The 23,486-nt window shown below is 37.3% G+C and overlaps 1 protein-coding gene across 2 annotated transcripts in view; it reads left to right on the plus strand.

Moving 5' to 3' along the window:
* The window catches only part of ASCC3 (activating signal cointegrator 1 complex subunit 3), a 277,788-nt gene that overhangs the window by 3,448 nt on the left and 250,854 nt on the right, over positions 1 to 23,486 (plus strand). For both annotated transcript variants that reach the window (XM_035321897.1, XM_035321898.1), the window contains exons 2-4: positions 11,255 to 11,398; positions 12,643 to 12,793; positions 18,945 to 19,528. In XM_035321897.1, coding sequence (XP_035177788.1) covers positions 11,309 to 11,398; positions 12,643 to 12,793; positions 18,945 to 19,528 — 825 coding nt within the window. In that variant the 5' untranslated portion in view covers positions 11,255 to 11,308. The remainder of the gene's footprint in view (positions 1 to 11,254; positions 11,399 to 12,642; positions 12,794 to 18,944; positions 19,529 to 23,486) is intronic.

The following is a 23,486-nucleotide window of genomic DNA, read 5'->3' on the forward strand; positions in this document are numbered from 1 at the left end:
TGAAAGGGCAGTTGGTGTCTTCTGTGTAGTATGTTAAAGCATGGGCTAGAGTTTGGTGGCCAGCTTCTAGCTGAGCACATCTCTCTGAAATGTGAAGAGAATCATGTGTCCTTTTTCTGGATTGTTGAATCCTCTTGATATTAGAGGAGAACATCTCTAAGGGGCAAGTGGAGGATTATTGTATTTGATGTTTTCTAGGGAGGGAGGGATAAGTCGCTGGTCTCTCCTTTCATTGTATACTGAGTTTAAGATCATGCTTAGGGATATGGGTTACACACCTCCCTTAGTTTTCTCATCTTGTATTCTCTGGCATGCATTTTCTCTGAGCCATCTGTTACTCTTACTTGCCCAAAGTCGTATTGAAAGTTTGACCTGAAAAAGAAACTGAATCTCATATTACAGGCCTGAATGTTAGTCGTAGGCTGGTCATAACATAAGAGCAGGTAATTGTGGACTGAGTCAATTAATGAAGAGTTTATCAGGTGATCTGTGGAGTAAATTCCAGTTTTCCACATGTAAATCAGATTCTGAGGAAGTTATGAAAGTTAGTAGATGAATTTGCATGATAGTGGCTGTGGTGCATTCAAATATTTCTTAAAACTTAAGGACAAACTATGTCTACCACTCCTTTGAAACCGATAAGGACTGCTGAACAGAATTGTTCTGTGAGTCTGTATTTGGAAACTGGATTCTGATTAATGTGTTAAAAAAATATGAATATTCTTAGTCCCTGCTGTAGGGGGGAGCAATTTGTCTCTTCTTTGAAAGATTACAAAAATGTAAAGAGAATCTCTGTAGAATTTACTTTTCAATTTCTTTCAAGAAGTCAGTTATTAATGATGAGTTGACGCTGGCCAGCAACCAAGCACCCCCCCAGCCTCTTGCGCACTCCCCTCTCCTGTGGGATGGAGAGTAAATAGAAGGAAAGCAAGACTAGTGGATCAAGGTAATGGCTCTTTAATAAGGAAAGCAAAAGCTGTGTGCCCAAGAAAAGCAAAGAGAGAAATTCATTCATTGCTTCCTATTGTCAAGCACCTGCCTGACACTTTAGGGCAAGTAGTGCCTCGGCACATGTAATGGTTGCTTGGGAAGGCATGTGCCATAACCATGAATGTTCCCCCTTGTCCTGCACCTCCTTTGCCTGAGCATGAGATCATAGGGTATGAGATCATAGGGTACAGAATATCCCTTTGGATAGTTTGGTTCAGCTGTTCTGTCTGTGTCCCTCCCTAAACTTGCTGGGGAGGGTGGGGAGAGAAGGTTTGATGCTGTGCAAGCACTGTGCAGCAGTAGCCAGAGCACTGGAGTGTTGTCACCGCTGTTTTAGCCCCAAATGCAAAGTGCAGCACCATACGGGCTGCTATGAAGGCTTATCTCCAACCCAGCCGGACTACACATGCTACTGTGAAATTCTGACGGGGGACTGATTGTGTAAGGAAGGGCAAGAGGGAGGCAGAATATTGTTGGTAACTCTGAGAAGGATAATATACGGTGGGGAATACAAACTTGGTGATGTCCAGCCCTAATGTTCTGAATTTTTACAGCTCTAAAAAAGTTAGAGTGAAGAACTTACCTCCTCCTCAGGTACCACTGCCCCTGCTAAAAAAAATTCAGGCAGAAAACTGCTTGGCCCATTGACAGGGCTCAGAGCTGCTGCCTCTGAAGTATAAGCATAAATAAAATGCTTGGTTTTGTCATTTTTCTTGTTAGTATGGCATTTTTTTTTGTTTTTTAAGGAGTCTTTAATTCTTTAAATCTGAATGCAGTTTGTATATCTGGCATGCTAAATATTCATGAAAGTTCAAAAGCTTTTAATTATGAAATAGGTGAATGTTGACTCATGGATATTTCTTACAGTACAATTTGTATAAAACACATTTTAAGGAATTTTACATAGTTTCTAACATAATTTAACTGTGTAACTATTTCAAAAACTTCACAACTGGAAACAAATCTTCTTTAGCCTCACCATATTGCTAGAGACAAACTGGAGCTATTTTCCTCCTTAGTATATCAGCCAAGATGCATAACACTATGCATCAAGTTTTCTTCTCCTGCTTGTGTTCTCATGGAACAAGCATACATTTCTTACTTTCACAAGACGTGAAGAGGTAGTTCAGTCTTATCACTACAGGAAACCCATACAGGTGGCTTTCTCAGAGTAGCCTCTTCCAACACTTGCAAACCCTTCAGGCAGTTAGCCCAGGAAGAGTGGGTAGTGCAGCTGTTTGTTTCAATTTTAGCTTGCAAGCACTGTAATATTACAGGACCGTAGCACTTACTAGTTTTCTTAGTTTTAATTTAAAGTGTAATAATAAATTTTCAAATAGGAAGCTACCATTTGCTGGTCATGAAATAGCTGAGTTGCTGTTTGAAATCCCTGCTTAGTATTTGTATGCCCAGAGGAAGACAATGGACTCTCTCTAATACTATTTCATTACAATATACATCTACTCGATAGGTGAATGTTGTTTACATTTATTTATGTATTGTAAAAGCCTACCTTTAAAGGAAGTATGCATTCTCTCAGGCTATATAGATATGCTTAAAATGGTGCTTATTGCATTTTTTCGTACATTTTTAGGCTAATTTTTTGGCATTTTTTTCTACATCCTAAAGACATTAAATTATTTAAATATGAGATTCTTATGTTAGAAATAGATACAATTATTTATATTTAAGCCAAATAAAAAATGAACAGGTATCCCTCCTTGGCAAAGCTTCTGGTATGTCTGGTACAACTTCGGGTTTCCCTAACTCTGTTCCCAGGGCAGTAGTGTGTTCCTGCTACGGGAGGAAGAAGGTCTGAAGAGGGAGGTACCTCTGAAGGTGAACTCATCGCTAGGGTGGTTTGGGCCAGGCTTTCAGCTCTTCCTCCACTGGAAAAGCTTGCCTTGATATGGTGATTTTTCTGAATCTTTATGCTTCTACCTTTCACTTCAGTATTTGACCGTATTATGTCAAATAGCAAGCTCCATTTTGAATGTGAGTCTGTCTTCCTGATAGGAAAGGCAAACTTACACGTTTTTAACCTCCAAATTGGACTGGGGAAAGTTTTCTTGGTTATTGTTTCATTCCTAGGTAGGTTTGTTAACAAGATTGGGATTCTGTGTATGCTTAAATCATGCTGTTTCTTAGGAAAATAGAAATTGCTGGGAGCTGTGAATCTTGGGCGGTTGGATACATTCGAAACAAAAGCTGATGGAGATTTTAGGAGGAATATTAGATTGAGGGTAGTATAGTGCTAAAATCTACTCAAACCTGAGAAAATTTACATATGTATATTTGAGGTATCGAAACAGGACTTAAAACACAGTAGCTCAGAGAGTAATGTTCAGGGTAATGTATCTGGTCTGTGATGTTTACTTAGTTTTCTGCATGTTCAGGATTAGAACAGTTAAGGTGGTGATCTAGGCAAAACGCACAGCTTTCAGCTCCTGGTTGCTGTGTATCATTAGGAAAGCATTTACAGTATCTTTGTAATTAAATGTGTACGCGATCATGGTGTCCTGATGACAATTTACGTTGATCTTAATAAGAAAAGTTGCCTTACTCAAATATTCTCAGCTGTCTGAGGAGGTTTACTGACACTGCTATCTATGAGAGTTTTACTCAAGCTCTGTCATAACTTTCTGCCTCTTTTTCTTCTCAAAAACTGTAACAAGTTTCAATCAGGGTGCTGAATGGTAGAGCAAGTAATTTTTATTTTTTTCTGTGTTTTTTTTTTTTTTTTTAGAAAAATGTTACAGACATTATAAAAAATAAATGAATGTAATAAACCCAAATGTTGCTAACCATAGCAAACAAATTATACAGTATTAGTTGCATTGTTTTAATGAAATTAATATGTTTGTGTGCACAATTATTTTTTATTTACATGTAATGGATCGTTTTCTAAATATTTGTGTATTCTTCATTACTATCATTGATGAAAATTCTGACTCTCACAAAAGGTGCTGGAAGTAGGATGAACATATTTATAGCTGATAGTTGGGGGAATTATTCATTTGGTGATAATCAAAGTTGTCCAGAACTTGTTTCCTTTGAGAGTCAGTTCTGTATTTTTAGTACATGACAATGCAATTAATTTTCTTGTACATTACTTAGCAGTACTGTAGAGTCTGTAGCTTCTTTCTGAAGGGGTCTAAAAATCTGCATATTTCTGTTTTGAAAAATAATTATGCAGTTTGTTTTGAAGTACTTGATTTTTTTTTTCAGATTGTGCCAGCATTACCTGTATTATTACCAGTTTTATTGATGAAATCACTGAACACAAAAATGTTTTAATATTCTCTGTAAATGAGAAGTCCTGCTTCAGTGCTTTCATAGAACAATTGTTCTTAAAGATCAAATGTGAATCTTGGTTTCAGTTGTACTGTGCCTGTACTAGTATGATGAGTTGCCTGCTAGGTGCAATGATTTTTATTAACCATAACTAATTACTACAGAAGCCCTTGACAAGACCTCTTGATATATATTAAGACAGTTAATTCAAAATTGACATCCTGTCTTTCCAAGCGATACAAACTTCCAATGACTTTTCTGTGAAAATAGAGAGTTCATTTTTACACTGTGAATAAAGCACGAATTTTGTGATCCATTTCTCATGTAACTAATGATACCTGCCACTTTACCTATAAGTCAGTGCAATTTTTGGACATCTTATTTTTTGATGATGAATTCAGCAGTGTATAAAGTAGCAATGTCATAAAGCACCAGAGAGAATCTTATTTAACCACCTTGTTCATTGTGATTTTGGTGACACAACTCTTCCCATCAACGTTAGAAACAAAAAGCATTGTCCAATGGTTAATCATTCTCCGATGGTTAATGTGACTTTTGTCAAATGCATCTCAGAAATATATCTTCCAAGTCTGTAAGAGTTTCACCACTGATGTATGTGGACTTGTCCACATGTGCAGATTTTTTTTTGTCTTTCAGGTCAATTTATCAAAATCATGTGTGATTCCAAACATACATATGCAACGATGTGGTTGGCTAGATGTACTCTAGTGTGTTTGCAGCTTCTGGATGCTAAGGCTACTAATACTGGTTCTCTTATGTTTGTACAGGGGTGCGTTAGTTGTGAGGCCACTCAGTTTCTAGGACTGTGAAGAAGGTCAGTGCTTCAAGGACACCTGCATTAGATATTTGGTTTATTGTTTTGTAGGAACATAGCTTTCTTAAAGTTGATGGCAACTAGTGGGTGGTTATATGCCACTTAAAAACTATTTTCTAGGTCATCCCATAATACTGTTTTGATTTTAGTTTCTGAAAGAAGTCAGAGCTTTCTCAAGGTTATTTTTGGAATCTTACAGCTTAGGATAATGTGCAGTAAGAGAGCGATCGTACTCATACCACCTCTCCTTTGTGTCCTGAATAATAGTGTACAGTCAGGGTCTTGAGTAATAGTGTACTTGGCTTGTCTTTTGTTTTATTGTACTGAGATACTTCTAAAATAATAAAACACCTGTACTTTTATTTAAAAGGAAAGCTTTGCACTTCCTTCAGACACGTTTGGGGGAGATGGTCCAGATTCAGAATCACTCAATTTCAACCTTGAGGCCTATTGAAATAGTATTTTGAAGTATATCAGAGTTAATTATGAAGGATAATAATGGCACTGAGTGGATAATAAACTTCCAGTTATTTAGAATTGGAAGGTAATACAGTATTTGGGGCATTTGTTTAATTGTCTGTAAATCTGATAAGTGATTCAGGTGCTTGAACACACACCTGTTGCTGATTTAAAAACCTCATGGTATTTCATATCCAGCGCCTGTTTCTGAGGGCATAGACACTTCCCAAGTCATGCATCGTATTTACTGGCCTATGTAGGTATCTTGGGTATTGTAAAGGGTCTCAAGTGCCAGTAGATACTATTTTCAGGGACTAAATCTCATCCAGGTTCCTGTCATAAACGAAGCTTGAATCTTCCAGTATGACTCAGGCACAGATTTTCAAGAACATTTTCACACCTAGTTGGTTTTGGATAGAAGAATGTTGATAGACGTGTCTCAGCACCCTGAAAGAAGCAACTTTGCGTGGCATTTTTCTGTAAGCATTGTAGTGTCATAACTGCAGTAGACATGTGAGGTACTCTAATAATAATAAAGTACATATGTACAAGTCCAGAGATTCACATAAAGCTCTTTGGGGCTGTATTCCAAATGAGAATTTCCCTGTACAGATTCCATGGTTTCATAACTGGGATGCTTGTTGGGGATTCAAGATGAGAACAGTAGATCTTCTAATAAAGAATTTGTCAAACTTGGTCTGTAATGGAGCTGAGGACTGTTTCTGCTTTCCAGTCTTGTTTCTAATTGCTTAGGAGCTTGGCCTCAGACCTGCCTAGAAGCAGAGTTCAGTTTGATTATTATTTGAGATTAACCTAGACAGGTAGACAACCTTTGGGAGTATGTGTAGGGTTTGTACCTTGTCTGGGGTCTGTGGCAAGGTCTTGGTAGGAGGGGGGCTGCAGGGTTGTCCTCTGTAAGCTGAGCCCAGTAGCTGCCCCATGTCAGAGCAGAGCCAGCTCCAGCCGGCTCCAAAGGGACCTGCTGCTGGCCAGAGCCAAGACAGGGAGTGGGGGAACAAAAATTTGTTGTGTGACAGTAGCTGGGAGAGAGAAGTGAGAAAATGTAAGAGAAACAGCCCTGCAGACACCAAGCTCAGTGCAGAAGGAGGGCAGGAGGTGCTCCAGGCAGGCAGCAGCAGTTCCCCTGCAGCCTGTGGAGAGGCCCCTGGTGGAGCAGGCTGTCCCCCTGCAGCCCGTGGGTCCCACATGGAGCAGATCTCCACGCTGCAGCCCGTGGAGGAGCCCCTGGTGGAGCAGGTGGATGTGGCCTGGAGGAGGCTGCGGCCCATGGAGAGCCCCCGCAGGAGCAGGGCATGAGAGAGTGGCTATGGTAGAGTTCAGCTGCCCATCAGGATAAAAACACCACATACCTCCAGTTATGTTTAGGGGCCAGTATTAGAAACCAGTTAGAGGCTTCTTGTGCAATTACATTGCACAAGAACATCGTCTGCTATGATTACTTTCTGGTTCTTGTTTTTTTCTTTGGGGTATTAAAGGCTTTTGTGATGCTTTTGTATTTGTAGATGTATCTGTTCTCTCCCTTTATATAATATAAGGTCACTTCACCCTTCTAGATCTGTTTCACTAATGTTTTGAAGTAAAGTATTATAAGAGAACACCTTTTGATATCCTGAAAGGAGTAATGTGCATGCCTGAAAGCCCTTCTAATGGGAGAAGGGGAGGGGTGGATGGCATATGGAGGCACAATTCTGCTTCTTCATTGTGCTGAAGCATTTGTTTCAATTCCAGCATTGACTGAGATGAATGCCATGTATCAAGCAGCCACACTTTCTTCCTGAGTACGTATCCCTTAGTCTTGACATTTCCCTTTCAAAGACTGACCAGGTCTTGAGTGGAGATCAGCAATGTTCAATCCAAACAACTTAAAAGAATTCCATTATGATGTCTGTTCCTTTTACAGAAAACTAGATGTCAGAAAGTATACAATTGTTAATACATGATATAGCACAGCTTCTATAGGTGCAAAAAAAAAAAAAATTGGAAAATATTGCTGCTGTAGCATTTTGCATTGTCCTGCCATTTATGATTAATGTCCTAGGTCCTATTAAACGATCATTTTCCATAACTGTCAGCTTTATTGCTAGGTGCTGTATTTGCACTGTTTATGTCAAACGTGCTTGGATAAGTAGTTTAAGTGAAGTGAATCTAATACAAATGTCCTCAATGTTTTATTTTTTTTTTTATTTTTTTTTTTCTCCAGCTATCATTTGTCTTTTCAGCTTCCTTTTCATCTGAAATTATTCCACTCTGACAAGTGAAAGTGAAAATGTCATTTCATTCACCTACTATTTGGTCCACAGAAACCTGTTAATATTTGCTGGTGCCTTTTTTCTTCAAAAAAAGAAGCCTCATTTTTTTTTTTTATAGTGTTCTTTGATTAGTTTAGCAACCAATAGTAACAACTTCACGTTTTATAAATGGAAAAATTTCCAGAGCCAGAAAAGAACTTGCTAATAATTTAAATTTATAGCAGTGCAGGCAAAAACTTGGTAAAATGGCTTAACATTCCTTAAATAGTTTAACTAAAATGACTGCTGTGAGGTTTTAAAAGATATAACAAGCTACTCAGGGATACAGCAGCTGGTGCTTCAGGATAGCCTAACTGCTGATTTTACCTGTGATTCTTTTAATGCGATGTTATTCCCTCATTTGTAAGCAAAGATTTTTGTTAACCTTGGTAATTAAGGTATGGCATCTGAGCAGTCCCCTTCTCTTAGCTCTACCTGGAGCCTGGCTTGCTTTGTTAAAGAGTGTTAGAATTAAAACAAATGTTTAAATGTGATTGACCATAATCTCTGTAACGTTTCAGTGGAGAAGACTGAGATGGTTCCATTATTTGCTTACAGAAAAAAATAGGAAGGACAGGAGTGGTAGGAAAACTTAATTGGTGAAAATATAAATTAGAAAATTTCTCCAGTAATGTTAGTTACATTTGTAATAGTGGTAACAATGTTTCTAAATTTTTAAATTTAATGGAAAAAAAAAGGCAACCTGCTGAGATCCATGCTTGCTATTAAGTTTATCTTCAAACAATAAACTTTGAATGGTTTCTTGAATTCCATTTTAGTTGAGTATAATCTACGTTTATCTTTTATTTTTCCACATAAAAAGTTTCAAAGTTAAAATCACATTTCTTTTAAAAAGAAGTAAAAGTTTAAAAGATATTGCCTCTCATCTTTGCAATAGTTTACAAAGGTAGATATTGCTTTTTCTGCCTTACAAACAGAACTTTAGTGGAAAGAACTTCTTTGAACTTCTGTTCCTTTTACTAAAAAAAAAAAAGGCAGAATGCGTCTAAATAGCTCTTATTTGATAGCAAAACCCAATATTTTTTTACCACGTAAGGTTATATTGGTCTAAATGTTGCATTCCCATATTACTTATCCTTCTACAAACACATAAAAAGGTGACTTTTTTTTTGTAGGGAATAGGCTGGGCATATTAGTTCATCTTGCATCTCTATATATGGGCCCTAGCAAATAGGATTTAATTGCTGCTGCCTTTTAGGTCCTTGTTCCAAACCCAGCAGGATTGTTTGGTAGTACAGATGTTTCAGATAAAGCTGTGGGCAAATGTGTTCACTTCTGTCAAATCAGGAGGAATTTGTTAGTCTTAAGGTGGCTGTGGGAGGACAAGCAGTAGCTGGTCCAGTCTAAAGGCAGGTGTATCTATCAGGAAGCTTTATGTGAAAACAGCTAACCTATGATTTACTTATTTATTTTTTTAAAGAAAATGTAAATTGTCGGTGAGCATAAAGCAGAATTTACTAATGTAGGCTCAACTGTAGGACTTCTGGGCTGGTTTTGACTGTCCTGTATGCCCTTACTCATCCTCTAGGATTTTAGGTATTTTATTTCAGAAAGTATTAAATACTCCTTTAAAAACTGGTTTCCTAGCAAATGGGTCTTCTGGAGAAGCTTTAAATCTCTTGAAAATTTGTCTGAAATATGAACTTTTTTTTAAAGTGGATTCAGACTTTCATAAATTGCTGTGCATGTTATTTCAGAAAGGGTAATTTCAATAATGTACAATAATATAATTGTAATTCTCTTATTGTAGAGGACCATAAATCTATAGAAAAAGGTATTCGTGTTTAGGTATAAAATAAATAGGCAATATGTCATCTTTAACAGCTAATGGCAATGCTGCTGTTGGAGCAGTACGAGCGATTTCCCTTTTTTTTGTTGGGTAGGACTAGATTCCCTCAAATTTTGGACACTAGTTCTCTGCTGTGGTTGTAATGATGACCATGTTTTCACTAGGAGATATCCTGGCATGATGTGACATGTCATATATCCACCGAATGTCTTAAAAAAAAAAAAAAAAAAAAAAGCTCTGTCTGCTTCCAGGCTTGAATTTAAACATATCCTCTCTGTCCCCTTCAACGTTTTTTTTTTTTTTTTTAATGCTACATTTTCACATTCTGTAGCTTCATATTATAGCACCTGTCTCCAGAATATCAGCTGTTGTGATAGCTTTTTACAAAAAGCAACTTAATGTTAGGTCAGAAAGCAAAGATGCATGACAAGTCAGTGACATTTCTCTGTCTGTGACTGGAACATTGCGTCTGGATTTGCTTTTGTGCTGTATTGCAAAGTTGATAGCTAAAATACAAATGGGGTCATTAGATGAAGAAAAATGTTAAAGATAATTGGATTAAAGCAGGGAGTTGAGTGCAGTATGTGAACGTTCAAAAATCTTTTTAGTAATTATTTTTCTTCAAACTTACTTAATTTCTGGATGGCCGATGGTCTTCAGGCATGCTAAGAATGCTGCAGATCATTAGGTTTGTAATGGTATCATTAATTGTTTCAAGAATAATCTAAATCTGTATCTTTCTGCTACCACCAGAAATTGTAGCTATGCATTAGAGTTCATTAAACAATTCAGCTATGGGCACCTTTCAAAATGAAGCAACTTTGAGAGTAGTTTCTGTAAAAGGCTTGGAAAAAATGCAAGTTCAGATGGAGAACAGCTGTGTTTTGCTGTGAGCCCGTTTCATGTAAGAAATAAGAATGTGCAGAGGTGGGCTGTAGTCCTGTAGAGTACAGCGCTGTGTGCGTGCTTAGCTGTGAGATGAAAACAACCTGAGGCATTCTCTTTCCAGTTTTCTGGTGGCACTTTTTTCTTTTTCTCTTGTTCAGTGATACATGTATTATAATCCCTTTTTTTCCTTTTTTTTTTTTTTTTTTTTTTCTGTTTAAAAAATTGTTAAGCACTCCTCAAAAAGGATGTCCCTTCATCAGTGCTGGAGGCTGTTAATGACCTGAAAACCACCAGTGCATGCTGGTTCAGAGGAGACCTTCACATAGGTGGTAATCACTTACTGCTGTTTGGAGCCGAAGTTCAATTACCTAGATTTCATTATGGTGCTCTAGCGTTGGTAGTGTTAAAGGAGTAATTGCCACTGTGCCTCATTGCTGATAACTTTAGGGAATAGGGAGTAGAACATGCTGAGTAACCACCTTGCGCCTGTGCCTGTCATGTCCCTTCTCTTGAATCTTGCTTGTAAACGCTTTTGAGAGAGGTTTTTCACTTCTTTAGTCATGGTGCCAGCCAAGTTTTGTTTGCTTAAAAAGGTCTTTCAAGTTTCTGATGTGAAATTGTATTTGTAGCATTAACAAAGCCATGCTATTTCTTTTTGTTCCCATCTAGGTGCTTGAATGGGGATTTAATTTCTTGTTCTATGGATCACTGAGTGAGTAACAGATGGCCTTGCCTCGTCTTACAGGCGCTCTACGCTCCTTTTCAAATGTCACTAAACATGATGATTACAATGAAGAATTAGCTGACTTAACGGTAAACATTTCTTTCTTTTCCAAAGTATAATTATAAACTATTAGTGTATATATAATAAGAATGGCATGGTGTTAAGGATAAAGTTAGTGATGTTGAATTTAGGTACTTTTTTATTTTTGAAAAAATAACACATTAAAGTAATATACACATTGCGGGAATATGTGAAATGAACTTGAAATCCAGGGTTTTGAAAATGGAGGTTTTCTGGAGGAAAGTAAATGTCACTCCCATATGTAAGAAGGGCAAGAAAGAGGATCCAGTCCTGGAAACCATTTCCAGGCACATGAAGGAGAAGAAAATCATCAGGAGCAGTCAGCATGGATTCATCGAGGGGAAGTCATGCCTGGCCAACCTGATAAGCTTCTTTAATGAAATCACCAGTCTGATGGATGAGAGGGTGATCAGGGAATATTGTCTTCCTGGACTTCAGTAAGGCCTTTGACCTCGCTGCTAAGAAGGCAAACAGTGTTCTTGGCTGCATTAGGCAAAGTGTCACTAGCAGGTCACAAGAGGTGGAGTGCTGTGAATGGTTCTGCCCACCTGCCCCCCCAGTGCATGGACATACTGAAGAGAGTCCAACACAGGACCACCGAGATGGTCAAGGGACTGGACCATGAGGACAGGATGGGAGAGCTGGGACTGTTCAGCCTGGAGAAGAGAAGGATCAAGAGGATCTTAGCTATGTCTAGCTGAAGGGAGGATGTAAAGATGACATAGCCAGGTTTTTTTCAGTGGTGTCCAGTGCCAGCATAAGAGACAGGGGGCACAAACTGGAACACAAGAAGTTCTTTCAAAATATCAGAAAGCATTTATTCACTGTGCAAGTAATGGAGCACTGTAACAGATTGCACAGAGAGGTTGTGGAGTCTCCATTCTTGGAGATCTTCAAAAGCTGCCTGGATGTGATCACGGGCAACATGCTCTAAGTGTCCCTGCTTGGGATTGTGGCAGATGAGCTCCAGAGGTCCCTTCCAACCTCAACCATTCTGTGAGATCTCTATAGAATTTTCAGGAGTTTGGCTTTCTGGAAAGTTTTCATTGGAACCAGTAATCTGTGTATATCTTCCTCCTTGCATATTCTCAGGAAAGAGATAAAAGAACAGGTAATAGAAGCTCTTTGCACTTGTTACGAAATACTGATTGAATGCAATTGGAAAGGTTTGTTTATCTAATTTTTTAAGTTAACCTCCATATACCAATTTGTAATAATAATAAAACAATTTTCAAATCTTTTGCATTTTCAGACAAAAAGATCAAAACTACATGAACAACTGTTGAAGTCTGATCTTACTTGGAAGAAGATAATAAAGTTTGTTGATGACAATTTAGACAAAAAGGAATACCAAACTGTAAATGGTGATTTAAAAACTATACTACAAGCTGCAAAACAAATAGGTAGGTTTTGGTTCTCTAACAATAGTTTTTTTTTTTTTCTAAGCTGCTGTCACCTGCATACTTGTGTACTGTTGCAAATTCAGTTCTACGTTGACTCTAGTTTTGCTCTGATATATCTTTGATGCTTCAGTTAATCTAACAACTATATGCATAATTTGGTTTTCTATTTTACTTCAAAATATGATTCTGTTTTTATGCACTTTTTTTTGATAGCGTTGTGTGGTGTTGTTTGTGATCCACCTTATGTAAGCAAATGCAACAGCTTCTTTTGGTGTAGCAGTATATGGAGGAAAGAACAATCTTGGTGTTAACTGCTTTAATTCCACAGGATTGGTATCCTGGAAAATTGGGTGCAATGAGAGAGTTTTTTGCTTTAGTGAGTCATCAGAAGAAACATTTCAATTATCTCTCTCAAATCTCTGACAAACATCTAAACATGCACATATTCTAAACTTCATCTGCTTTGTGGTTCATTTTTTCCATGTCATAAGCATGGTGATCTGTTATTTTTACGAATTTGCATTTTTTTTAAAACACACTTTTTCTAATACAACACTGATTCTTGTGCATGTAGCAGAATTTAACCTCTTCAGGCAAGTAGTTAAGTATGTTGCTGCCTGTCTGTCTTTAGAGACTATCTATCTATCTAGGACTCTCTATCTTTAGAGACACCTCTAGGATGGGCCACCTCTGCTTCAACACAGGTACCTCTCTTTTGGTGTGTATCTTTAAGCTGACACTGGTGATACATAACGTTTTGGGGAAAGCCATGCAAGATACGGTATGAGCCATCTTTGGGGTAGAAAAATCTATCTGATGAGGTTTAGGCAGAAAAGAAGTAACTTATTAATAATGAAATATCTACCTTTAGGTGTCCAACTAGACTCCTTCTGCAGTCCAAGGGTAGCAGTAAGCTCCCAGTTTAGTTTTTTGTCTCTTGTTTGTGCTTCACAATGCCCTAACTCCTGAATACGTCTGACCATTTTTTTGGCTATGGTGATGATGGCTTTCCTGGGATGAAATGTGTTTAGGGAGGTAGCTACAGTATTCTCAAAAGTAAATAAATAAATCAGACATCAGCTCACATTGGATGCATGGGACACTTTGGTGTGCATCTGCTCCATAGTCTAAATGTAGTTTTTCTTGGTTTGCATCATCTGTTTATGTTTAATGTTACTATGGAATAGTTGCAGTCTGTATTGATAATTAATGTTATTTTTTTAGCTTTTTTTTTTTTTTTCCTTTAGAGAATGTTGACACAGTTCATGCTCTTTTACTAGCTCTTAAGAGATGTTATTGCTGTGCTGGGGTAATAAATGCAGGTTTCAGACACAGCTGTGTTGGTAAGGAGAATCCTGTGATAATAGCATTAATATAGCTATTAATATAATTCTTTAAAAAAAAAATGTTTTGTGCATATGTACTAGAAACGTCTGTATGATCAACACGTAGGAATATAGAAAGGCTAATGAGATTTTTCTCAGCACTCCATTTTAATAGTATGCTACTGATGTCATTTTTAAGTGATGCTCTTTTGTTGACTTTTGTGAATTGTTCAGATTAATTTTCTTTAGAATGACATTAGCATGTTAGGAAGATATGAATACCATCAGACTGGAAACAGACACTGACATAGTCTTATAGAGATGCTTGACCAATCTGTCCCACATGTCCCCTTGCTAGCATGAAAAGGTAGCCAACTCCTCAACCCCCACTTCTCCTGACTATGGTAGCAGGTTAGAAATATGATATGGTCAGAAAAAAACATTGGCTCATTGTTCTGCTTCAGCTTGTGGTGGTCAGTTGTAGGACTGCCTAATGATTGCCCCTGCAGAGTTCAAGTTGCAAGATTAGAATGCTTTGTTCTCCTTCTCTCATCTCTTGACAGTCCATTTTGCTGCACTTTTTACCTCTCAAATAAAGAATCTGTATGTAGTTAGGTTTTCCCAGTTGGTTTCCAGTTTTCATAGAATCACAGAATCATAGAATGGTTTGAGTTGGAAGGGATCTTAAAGATAATCCAGTTCCAACCCCCGCCGTGGGCAGGGATGCCACACACTAGATCAGATTGCCCAGGGCCTCATCTAACCTGGTACTGGGGCACCCACAGCTTCTCTGAACAACCTGTGCCAGTGCCTCACCACTCTCTGAGTGAAGATTTTCTTCCTTATATCTAATCTAAATCTTCCCTGCTATGATTTAAAACCTCTACCCCTTGTCCTATTGTTTTGCTACATATGTACTCAACCTAACATCGTCCTTGTAGATTGAGGGGTGACATTTTTGATGACAGACAGAAATAAGACAGCTTCCAACAACAAAAATAACTTTATTATAAATTGTCACAAAAATGAATAAAAGCCTTGAAGTCTGTTATAGAAACATAATTTGTTACTATATGCAAAATATTTAATTTTTGTGAATCTGAACTTCAAGTGCATTTCCCTTCAGGTGATTCATACAACTCTCCTACTTTTTTTGTTAGCTTTTGTTACTTAGCCAGTAAAATTGATTGACATGGTTTATGAGAAGCTTGCCATGAGCTGGCAATATGCACTTGCAGCCCAGAAAGCCAACCGTATCCTGGGCCACATCAAAAGCAGTATGGCCAGCAGGGTGAGAGAGGTGATTTTTCCCTTCTGCTCTGCTGTCATGAGACCCCACATGGAGCACTGTGTTCAGCTCTGTGGCCTCCAGCACAAGAAGGACATGGATGTATTAGAACAACTATAGAGGGCCACAAGGATGATCAAGGTTCTGGAGCACCTTGCCTATAAAGAGAGGCTGAGAGATTTGGGGTTGTTCAGCCTGGAGAAGAGAGAACTTTGGGGAGACCTTACACTGATCTTTCAGTACCTAAAGGGGACCTACAGGAAAGCTAGGGAAGGACTCTTCATCAGAGAGTGTAGTGGTAGGACTAGGGGTAATGATTTTAAACTGAAATAGAGTAAATTTAGATTAGACATTAGAAAGAAACTCTTCACTCAGAGGGTGGTGAGTCGCTGGCACAGGTTGCTCAGAGAATCTGGGGATGCCCCATCCCTGGCAGTGTTCAATGCCGGGCTGGATGGGGCTTTTAGCAATCTGGTCTGGTGGGAGGTGTCCCTGCCCATGGCAGGGGGGTTGGAACTGGGTGGTCTTTAAGATCCCTTTCAACCCAAACCGTTCTATGAATCGATGATTACATTATTAGTTTATGTATTTGTCTTCGATTTAGATATTATGGTATTTTTTGGTAAGTAGTCTACTACTCAGTGTGTGTTTGAGGAAATGCTGCTCATCTGGAAAATATTTCAAGATGCACATGGTACGTAAACATGAGATTCAGGTAATGAAAACTGAGCTTTAAATAAGGATCCGGTTCAAGTACCAATCAGGTGCAGCAAACTGTAAATCAGAGCTGCACATAGGTTTGACAGTGTCATTTTCCTTTTAATCTGACTATATCTATAACAAGCAACTTGCAATAAGGGGAGGAGATCTTCACAGTTGTTTTAAATATCCACGGGTTATAATTTAATCGAAGATGTACTCCAGTAAGATGTTGGCTGAGTTAGGGCTGACATACGTAATGACTGTAAAGTTTGCGATAGAAAAGGTAAAACCTTAGGTAGTATTGTAAGTAGGATAAAATGTCTGATGGTGGAAAAAAGCTTATAAGCAAAATGAGTATCTGACGTTCTTAGCTGTCAGTGTTATTCATGAAAATAATTTGGCAGACTTAACATTTTCTGTATTAATGACAGAAACTAGTATTTTCTGTATGATTTTTTTTTATTTCTAGTTTGATAGAAGAACATTATTTTTCTGCAAGAGCATTATTTTTTCCAAACTTTAATGGTGGGTACAGTGTGGTAGAGCAAATTTAAAGACTTCAAAGAAATAGCAGTACGTTTTTGTGTGACGGAGTGGAAAGGACAAAACAAATTAAAATAAATGCATGATTTAGTTTGACCAAATTAGAAAGAAACCATCAACTTGGATGTTTCTCAATAAAAATACGTAATGTTATGGTGACACGAGCCAGAAGAACAGAATACAGTGACTGAGGCACAAACCGAGCGGACAGTAATGTTCCCATCATTGTCATCAGAAATGTACTATTAGAAAAGTATTGCATGCTATTTTAGCTTAATTTAAAGGAAATCAATTCTCAGCCTAGGCTATGGATGCTGTAATATTGATTTACTTGATGGGGAAAACGTCAGTTACTGAAATGATGTGATTGGCAGAAAAGGAGAGAGTAGCATTCCTTGCTATCTTTGCTGGCTCATTATATTTGGAGGGGAGGGGGAATACTTTCCTGGGAGATGTTTCCATAAATAGAAGGCATTGGTAATTAAGAGTTAGCACCTAATAGACCTAAGAGACTTCTCTAGAGTCTTTCAGTATTAACACTCTTTTAGTTTAATACTGTCTACTTCTGTTGCAACAGTAACAACATTTTGAATAACAATATGTATTTGCACATTAGGAATATGAGTGTGGTTTATGCAGCCAAATTTAGGTCTGTACATTTTCAGACTTTTTCCTTTGATTCCTATGTAGTTAATGCTGAGATGTAGGCTGAACCACATTTTTTTTTCTGTTGAGATGTATTTACACATATCTTGTGTGTGTGTACTTATCTTTATGTAGCTTATCTTCCATATCTAATTATCTAGGTATATATTTATCATGTAAATGCAGCCTGAAACATCTTCCATGAACTTCTCAGCTTTTTGAATTTGTTCACCACAGAGAAGTTCAAAAGAAATAGTGAATTTATATGTTAGGTTTCTAGTTAATCAGCCTTGTTCCAGCTGCTTTATGCTGCATTTCTTCTCTCTTTTTTTTTTTTCCTATTACCATGTGGGGGTAAAAAATTCGCCATTGCTTTTGTTTAGGGTTGAGCCTAACTTACATTGAATCAAATCATAATGTCAAAGTAGTTAATAATCTTCCAATTGAGTTCCTAAGATTTACAGACAGACAGGAGGGCCATAGCAGAGCAAATGCATAGGACCATAACAGGATCGCAGAGGTATACAGAGGCAGGTACATGACAGTTTTGAATACTGAAAATAGCCACGTTTATTGTGTCAGAAGTGCCATTTATTTATTTATATTTTAAATAGATAATATTGTTTCTTTTAAAGTAAGTAACTTGCTTTAATAGTTCTTCTGAATTAGCCATACTGGAGGTGTTATCACCACTGTTACCACTTGAATCATACCATTTTCTGTTGAGTTCCGCCAATCAATCCTGATGTAACTGAAGAATTGAAGAGATACAGACATTCTGAATATATCAGTTTGTAATCCTTGACATTAAGCTTTTAAGATGTTTTAAAAAATCATTAAATCTTCTAAGAAATTATATATTACAGTAACCTGCCTGACTTTTTAGAACAAACTTGTAAGGTTTACTAAAAGTTGCGTGTTTTTTGTATATTGGAGTGGGGGAGGGAGAATAAAGAAAGAAATGTATGCTGGCTGTCTTTATTTTATGCATGATGACTTTTTTCATTTTGTTTAGTAGACATTTTGGTTCATCATATGGTGTGTTTGCTTATGTTCTCATTAAGTACTTCTGAGAATGTGTAAGAAGTAAATTCATTTTTTTCTCTAATCATATAGTTGTTGATTTGCACAATGTGATTTTCCATAGGTAGCCTACAAATATAAATTCATGCATTTATTTGTTATAACTTCTTTGGGCAATTTTTCTAACACATGCATTCAGTAGTACCAAAAGCAGGAATGTAGTAATTCCCAACTGAGTTTGGTATGTTTAGTCTGTTATGAATATTCAGATTAGGCAGCATATAAACATTGATATAAAGTGGAGTTTTGTTACCTTTAAAACACTCATAAATATACTAGTGCGAATTTAAGACCTCAGGCATGTTTTTCCTTTTACTTGTAAAAATAAGAAAGCACGGGTAATCCTTAATACGAATTTCTAGTGAGTAGAACAATAATGAAGACAGATGCTTTATTATTGTATACCTTTTATAATTCAGTACCTTGCAACAATTGCTACTTGTTATGGTCTTCATTTCATATCTTTGTTGATGAGACGCAGGGAGAAATTGAATAAAGTTATGTTGTAGGCAATGCAAGAGAATTAGTTTGAAGTGTATAAAGTTACATTTGTTTTTGTTAACAGTTGGAGCTGAAAATGGACAAGAAGCAATTGAAAGTGGAGCTGTTTTTCTCTTTAAGACATTTCACAAGAAAGAATGTGTTGGTCATGATGAGACAAAGGCTATCAAGCAGATGTTTGGGCCATTTCCATCATCATCTGCTACTGCAGCTTGTAATGCCACATGTCGGATTGCTTCTCACTTCACTGAAGAACAGCTTACAGCCCTCGTACAGATGGCTGAAGAGCAAAATGGTGATAACAGAGTGCTCTTCGGTAAAAATATAGTGTTTTCATTTGACATGCATGATTTAGATCATTCTGAGGAGCTGCCTGTAAATGGTGAGGCTGATGCACAAAGAATTATAAGCTTAGATTACAAGAAATTTCTGAACAACCAGCTGGATCACTTGAAGAATTACTGTGATGAGAAATCTGATCACAAGTCTTTGGAAAAAATAGATGATTCTTTTCTGTGGTCTGAAGTTGGAAAGTACCTGAATGAATCTCAGGGGGCAACCCCTGGTGGACCAACAACAGAAGATCTCTGCTGTACTTTGTATGAGATGCTTGCTTCTGCCAAAAGTGGAGATGAACTTCAAAATGAGGTACGGTAGAGTATTAACCATACTGTATGTATTTGGATGTTGCACAAAATCTGAACTATTTCATATTGGATTATGCCAACATACTTTACTGAAGTGTTATCTATGCTTTCTTTGTCTTAAGAAAAATTACATGGTAGCATCATCTCAATCCGCTGGCCAGAAGATAGATGCAGCATGGATTTTATGTGAATAGTCCATTTTTTTCCCATAACAGACAAGTTATTTTTTAGCCATTTGCTCACCTTTTCTGTACTTTCTTTTAAACAGTAGCTATTCAAAAGTGTGAGAACTTGCAAAGCTACACCAAAGGTAACTATACTGAGCAGGTTTCAGAACCTTCCTGTGGCTGGAAGGGAAAGGAAGTGAAAGGAAAGTTGGAGGACTGTGCAGGTGGTACTGCTTTAAAACTTTGTCATGTCACTATTCTTTTTTTAAATAAGACAATGGGGAGGGTTTATCACAAGAAGGGCGGAGAAAAGTTGAGTAGCTCAGAGGCTGAAGCTGGTGGATAAATATAATGGTACAAAGGGGAAGACAGTTAAAGACTGGGAAAGAGGCTTTGAAGCCGCGTGAAGGAGAGATGAGTGGAGGGCAATAGAGCACTGTGTTTCAATGGGGGTGGCAAAAAATTCCTGCAATTTGCTAATCACTTCTGACAAATTTTCTATCTTAGTGGCTTTATGGGAGTTTGATTATGATAATATGAAAAAAATTGTGCACTCTCTGTCAATGTACACGTATCTTTTTGAAGATTATTTAGCAGGGATTTAACTCCTCTTTGCCTTTCTAGAGAGAGAGAAAAATAGGCTGAAATCTGTATCTCATGTTGGATTTTTTAAGAATACTTAGTAATAAAAAGATAGGTTTTCTCCCTGTTCTGGTGATTTCTGCTCCCCCACCCAACCTTTACCTCTCTGGAACCCTGAAGATATTTTTCTTGGTTGTGAGTGCAAACACTGCATGGTTAGCATGTTGCCTTTCTTTGCAACAACCTCATTAATTCATTGTTCACTGCATGATTTGGAGGTGGCGGGTGTGAGGGGACATAAGCGTAATTTGAAACATCACCTTTTGTTAAAAGCTAGCTGACATTTGTGTTATGCTGTCTGTTAGAGCAGTCATGACTTGAAAGTTTCCTCTGGGCTTTAGATTTTGCCTTCACTTATAGTTTTTTAGTTTTGTTTTTATTATATCAATTTTGCTGGTGGCAGCATTATGAGCAGATGGTGCTCTTAAACCTGAAGATAACCCATTTCTAGAACTAGGTCATACATTTGCCATATGAGATGGTATAACAAGTATGTGTTTGTGCATACTGAAAATCTTACATTAATTAGGGTGCCACGTACATGCTAAAGTCTCTAAGCTCTATGAAATTCTTTTCTTCTTTATAAGCCGAGAAAAAAAGAGCTATTCATATGAAAGGCTAACTATTTGTAAATTAAAATCCAGATCTGTAAAATACACTTACATATTTTAAAACAGTTTTGTTTTCTGTTCTTCTGTTTAGGAAGATACCACATAGCCTATTTATCACAAAAAAAGAAAAGAATGTGCTGGTGGTGAGAATACTGAGGAGGCATAGAATCATAGAACGGCTTGGGTTGGAAGGGACCTTAAAGATCATCTGGTTACAACCCCCTGCCATGGGCAGGGATGCCACAAGTTGACTTGAGTCAGTCAACTTGAGGAGTCAATTCCTCAAGGACAATTTGATTTGATCCTTAAACAATGTTTATTAAGATTCCGGATCACATTAAGAGTACGAGTATTTTAAGATAATTTCAGGGATAACATACTGTTTTTTGTAGCGTAGATATACACATGTACGTCTGTAAGTCTCAATAAGTATACTTAATAAACTCCACAAGGAGTTGGGATGATCTTCCTTCTCCAGCAGTGTGTAGCTTGTATTTAAAGTGATTGGTGAAGTAGAAGAAATACCTTGTTCTTTGTTTTTATGTTTAAGAACATTCTACGCTTCCTTTGGGACAGTTTGTTTATCTGAAACATCACTGGTGACTGTTAATTAGAAGAAAATTGATTCTTACGCTTGGAATGATATGGAAGTTGTAACACTTTCCAAGCATTTAGGACACTTGCTTTTCACTGGGGATGCAGTCTTGTGAAACTAAATGACAGATGCTGGAGTGTGCTTTTCTCTTTGCATGTCATACTCTGTTGATGAGTACGAAATGGTAATGATGCGGTAACAAGACCATTATTTAAAAACAGGAAGAAAGAGATCATGACAAGCTTAGCCTAATAACCATCACTTTTTTTTTTTTTAATTAAAAGTTAGTATTAAGTGTATTCCTCAATTGTTGTTGTCAGTTTCTACTATATGGCACTTTCAGAATGAAGACTTGAGGCATCTGAGAGTGATTCAGCAACTTTGTCCCTGACCCCTTCTAGGATAACTTGGAAGAAGCTTGAGTAGTTTGGTGCCTCTGTGGTTACATTATGCTTATTTTCAGAGGCTGTTTCTCTTTTTCCTGTGAACTCTTATCATAATTTATCTACAAAATATCTCTGAATGTTATTTTGGAGATATCTATCTCTATTTTTACACTGATGCACAGGTGTTATCCCTTCATGGTAACAAAACAAATATCGTATAGAGATGAAATAACTAGAGAAAGAAGGCCTCAGTGGAATCAAAATAAAGATCTAGTTTATACTGCATAGAATATGAAAATTTGTCCAATTTTTTCATCTAAGGATAAGGAAAGAACTTTGCCCAAATCAAATCAAGGAACATTGATGTCATTCAGTTTATTAGATTACAGGGTTTCCCAGACAAAATAATGTTAAACACACTACAAATGACTAGAAGAACACTGGGCTATGGCAGGAAACAGCAGAACTATAATACACAAGAAAATGACATTGCAAATAGTCATTTGTTTATTATGTGAATAGCACATGCGTTTACTTCTCTATATAAGGTACAATTATTTGCCTATAAAGTAAGACACACAAATTTTATTGCTTAGGCTTTGTACTTGTGCCTATGCCTGGCTCTCTGCATTAAAAGGCAGCATATGCAAGTACTTCAGCTACTGTACCCAGGCCTTCTATCAGTTAACTACAATCCCGTTGTATTGCAAACTCTTACAGGGGAAATAAATGTTCCTCTTCATTTAATTTCTAAGAATAACTGTTTTTTTTTTTTTTATCATTCCTGCAGAAAAAGTGAGAGTTGGCTTCTGCCTTGTCACAAACACCTGAGAGCATTCAGGTGGTGAAACTGCAGTGAGAGACTAGAGTGTGGTGATGGGGAGTTTGGAGGTGCTCATGCTTTCTTTCAAGGGTAAAAAGCATTCACCTCAAAGCAAAGTAGACCTGAAGTCAGGAAAGTACAGGGCATGGAATATAGATTTTATATAATCAAAAGTAGTCAAGAGTTGGGCAGGACCTCTTCCTATATGGGGATGAACCTTCCCCCCATATAGAACTATCCATTAATATAGTCATCATCCGAGCCAGGAGGTTATAGCTTTATTATTAAAGCCCAATATTTTTATGCTAATTTCAGAATGGAAGTTAATAGATTATTTTGCTGTTTCATTAAACCTGGGGTGTTCTTTTTTTTTTTTTTTTTTTTTTTATGTTCTGATGTAGTATTTCTCCTTCTCTGAATGCTTGATGTAGCAATAGGCTTTTAGACAACTTTCCCCATGCTCCTCAATGCAGAGCTCTGTTGTCTCTGAGACTTTTGCCTCTAATGTCTCTTTAGCTGCCTTTGCACTAGTGGCAATATAATGATTTATAATGATTTTTTTTTTCTTTTTCTGCTTGAGTTCTTCTGTGTTGTTTCTGTTGCCCTATCCTAATCCCATCACAAGTGTCTGCCAATAAGCTTTGTTGGTATAACCTGTAAATGTTCTTGGGATCAAGAGTGAGGGGAACTTAACTAATTTGTTAGTTCAACCAACTGGCAGGAAGCTCCTCTGTG

Source organism: Oxyura jamaicensis, chromosome 3 (genome assembly GCF_011077185.1).
Source record: "Oxyura jamaicensis isolate SHBP4307 breed ruddy duck chromosome 3, BPBGC_Ojam_1.0, whole genome shotgun sequence".
Classification (NCBI taxonomy): Eukaryota; Metazoa; Chordata; class Aves; order Anseriformes; family Anatidae; genus Oxyura; species Oxyura jamaicensis.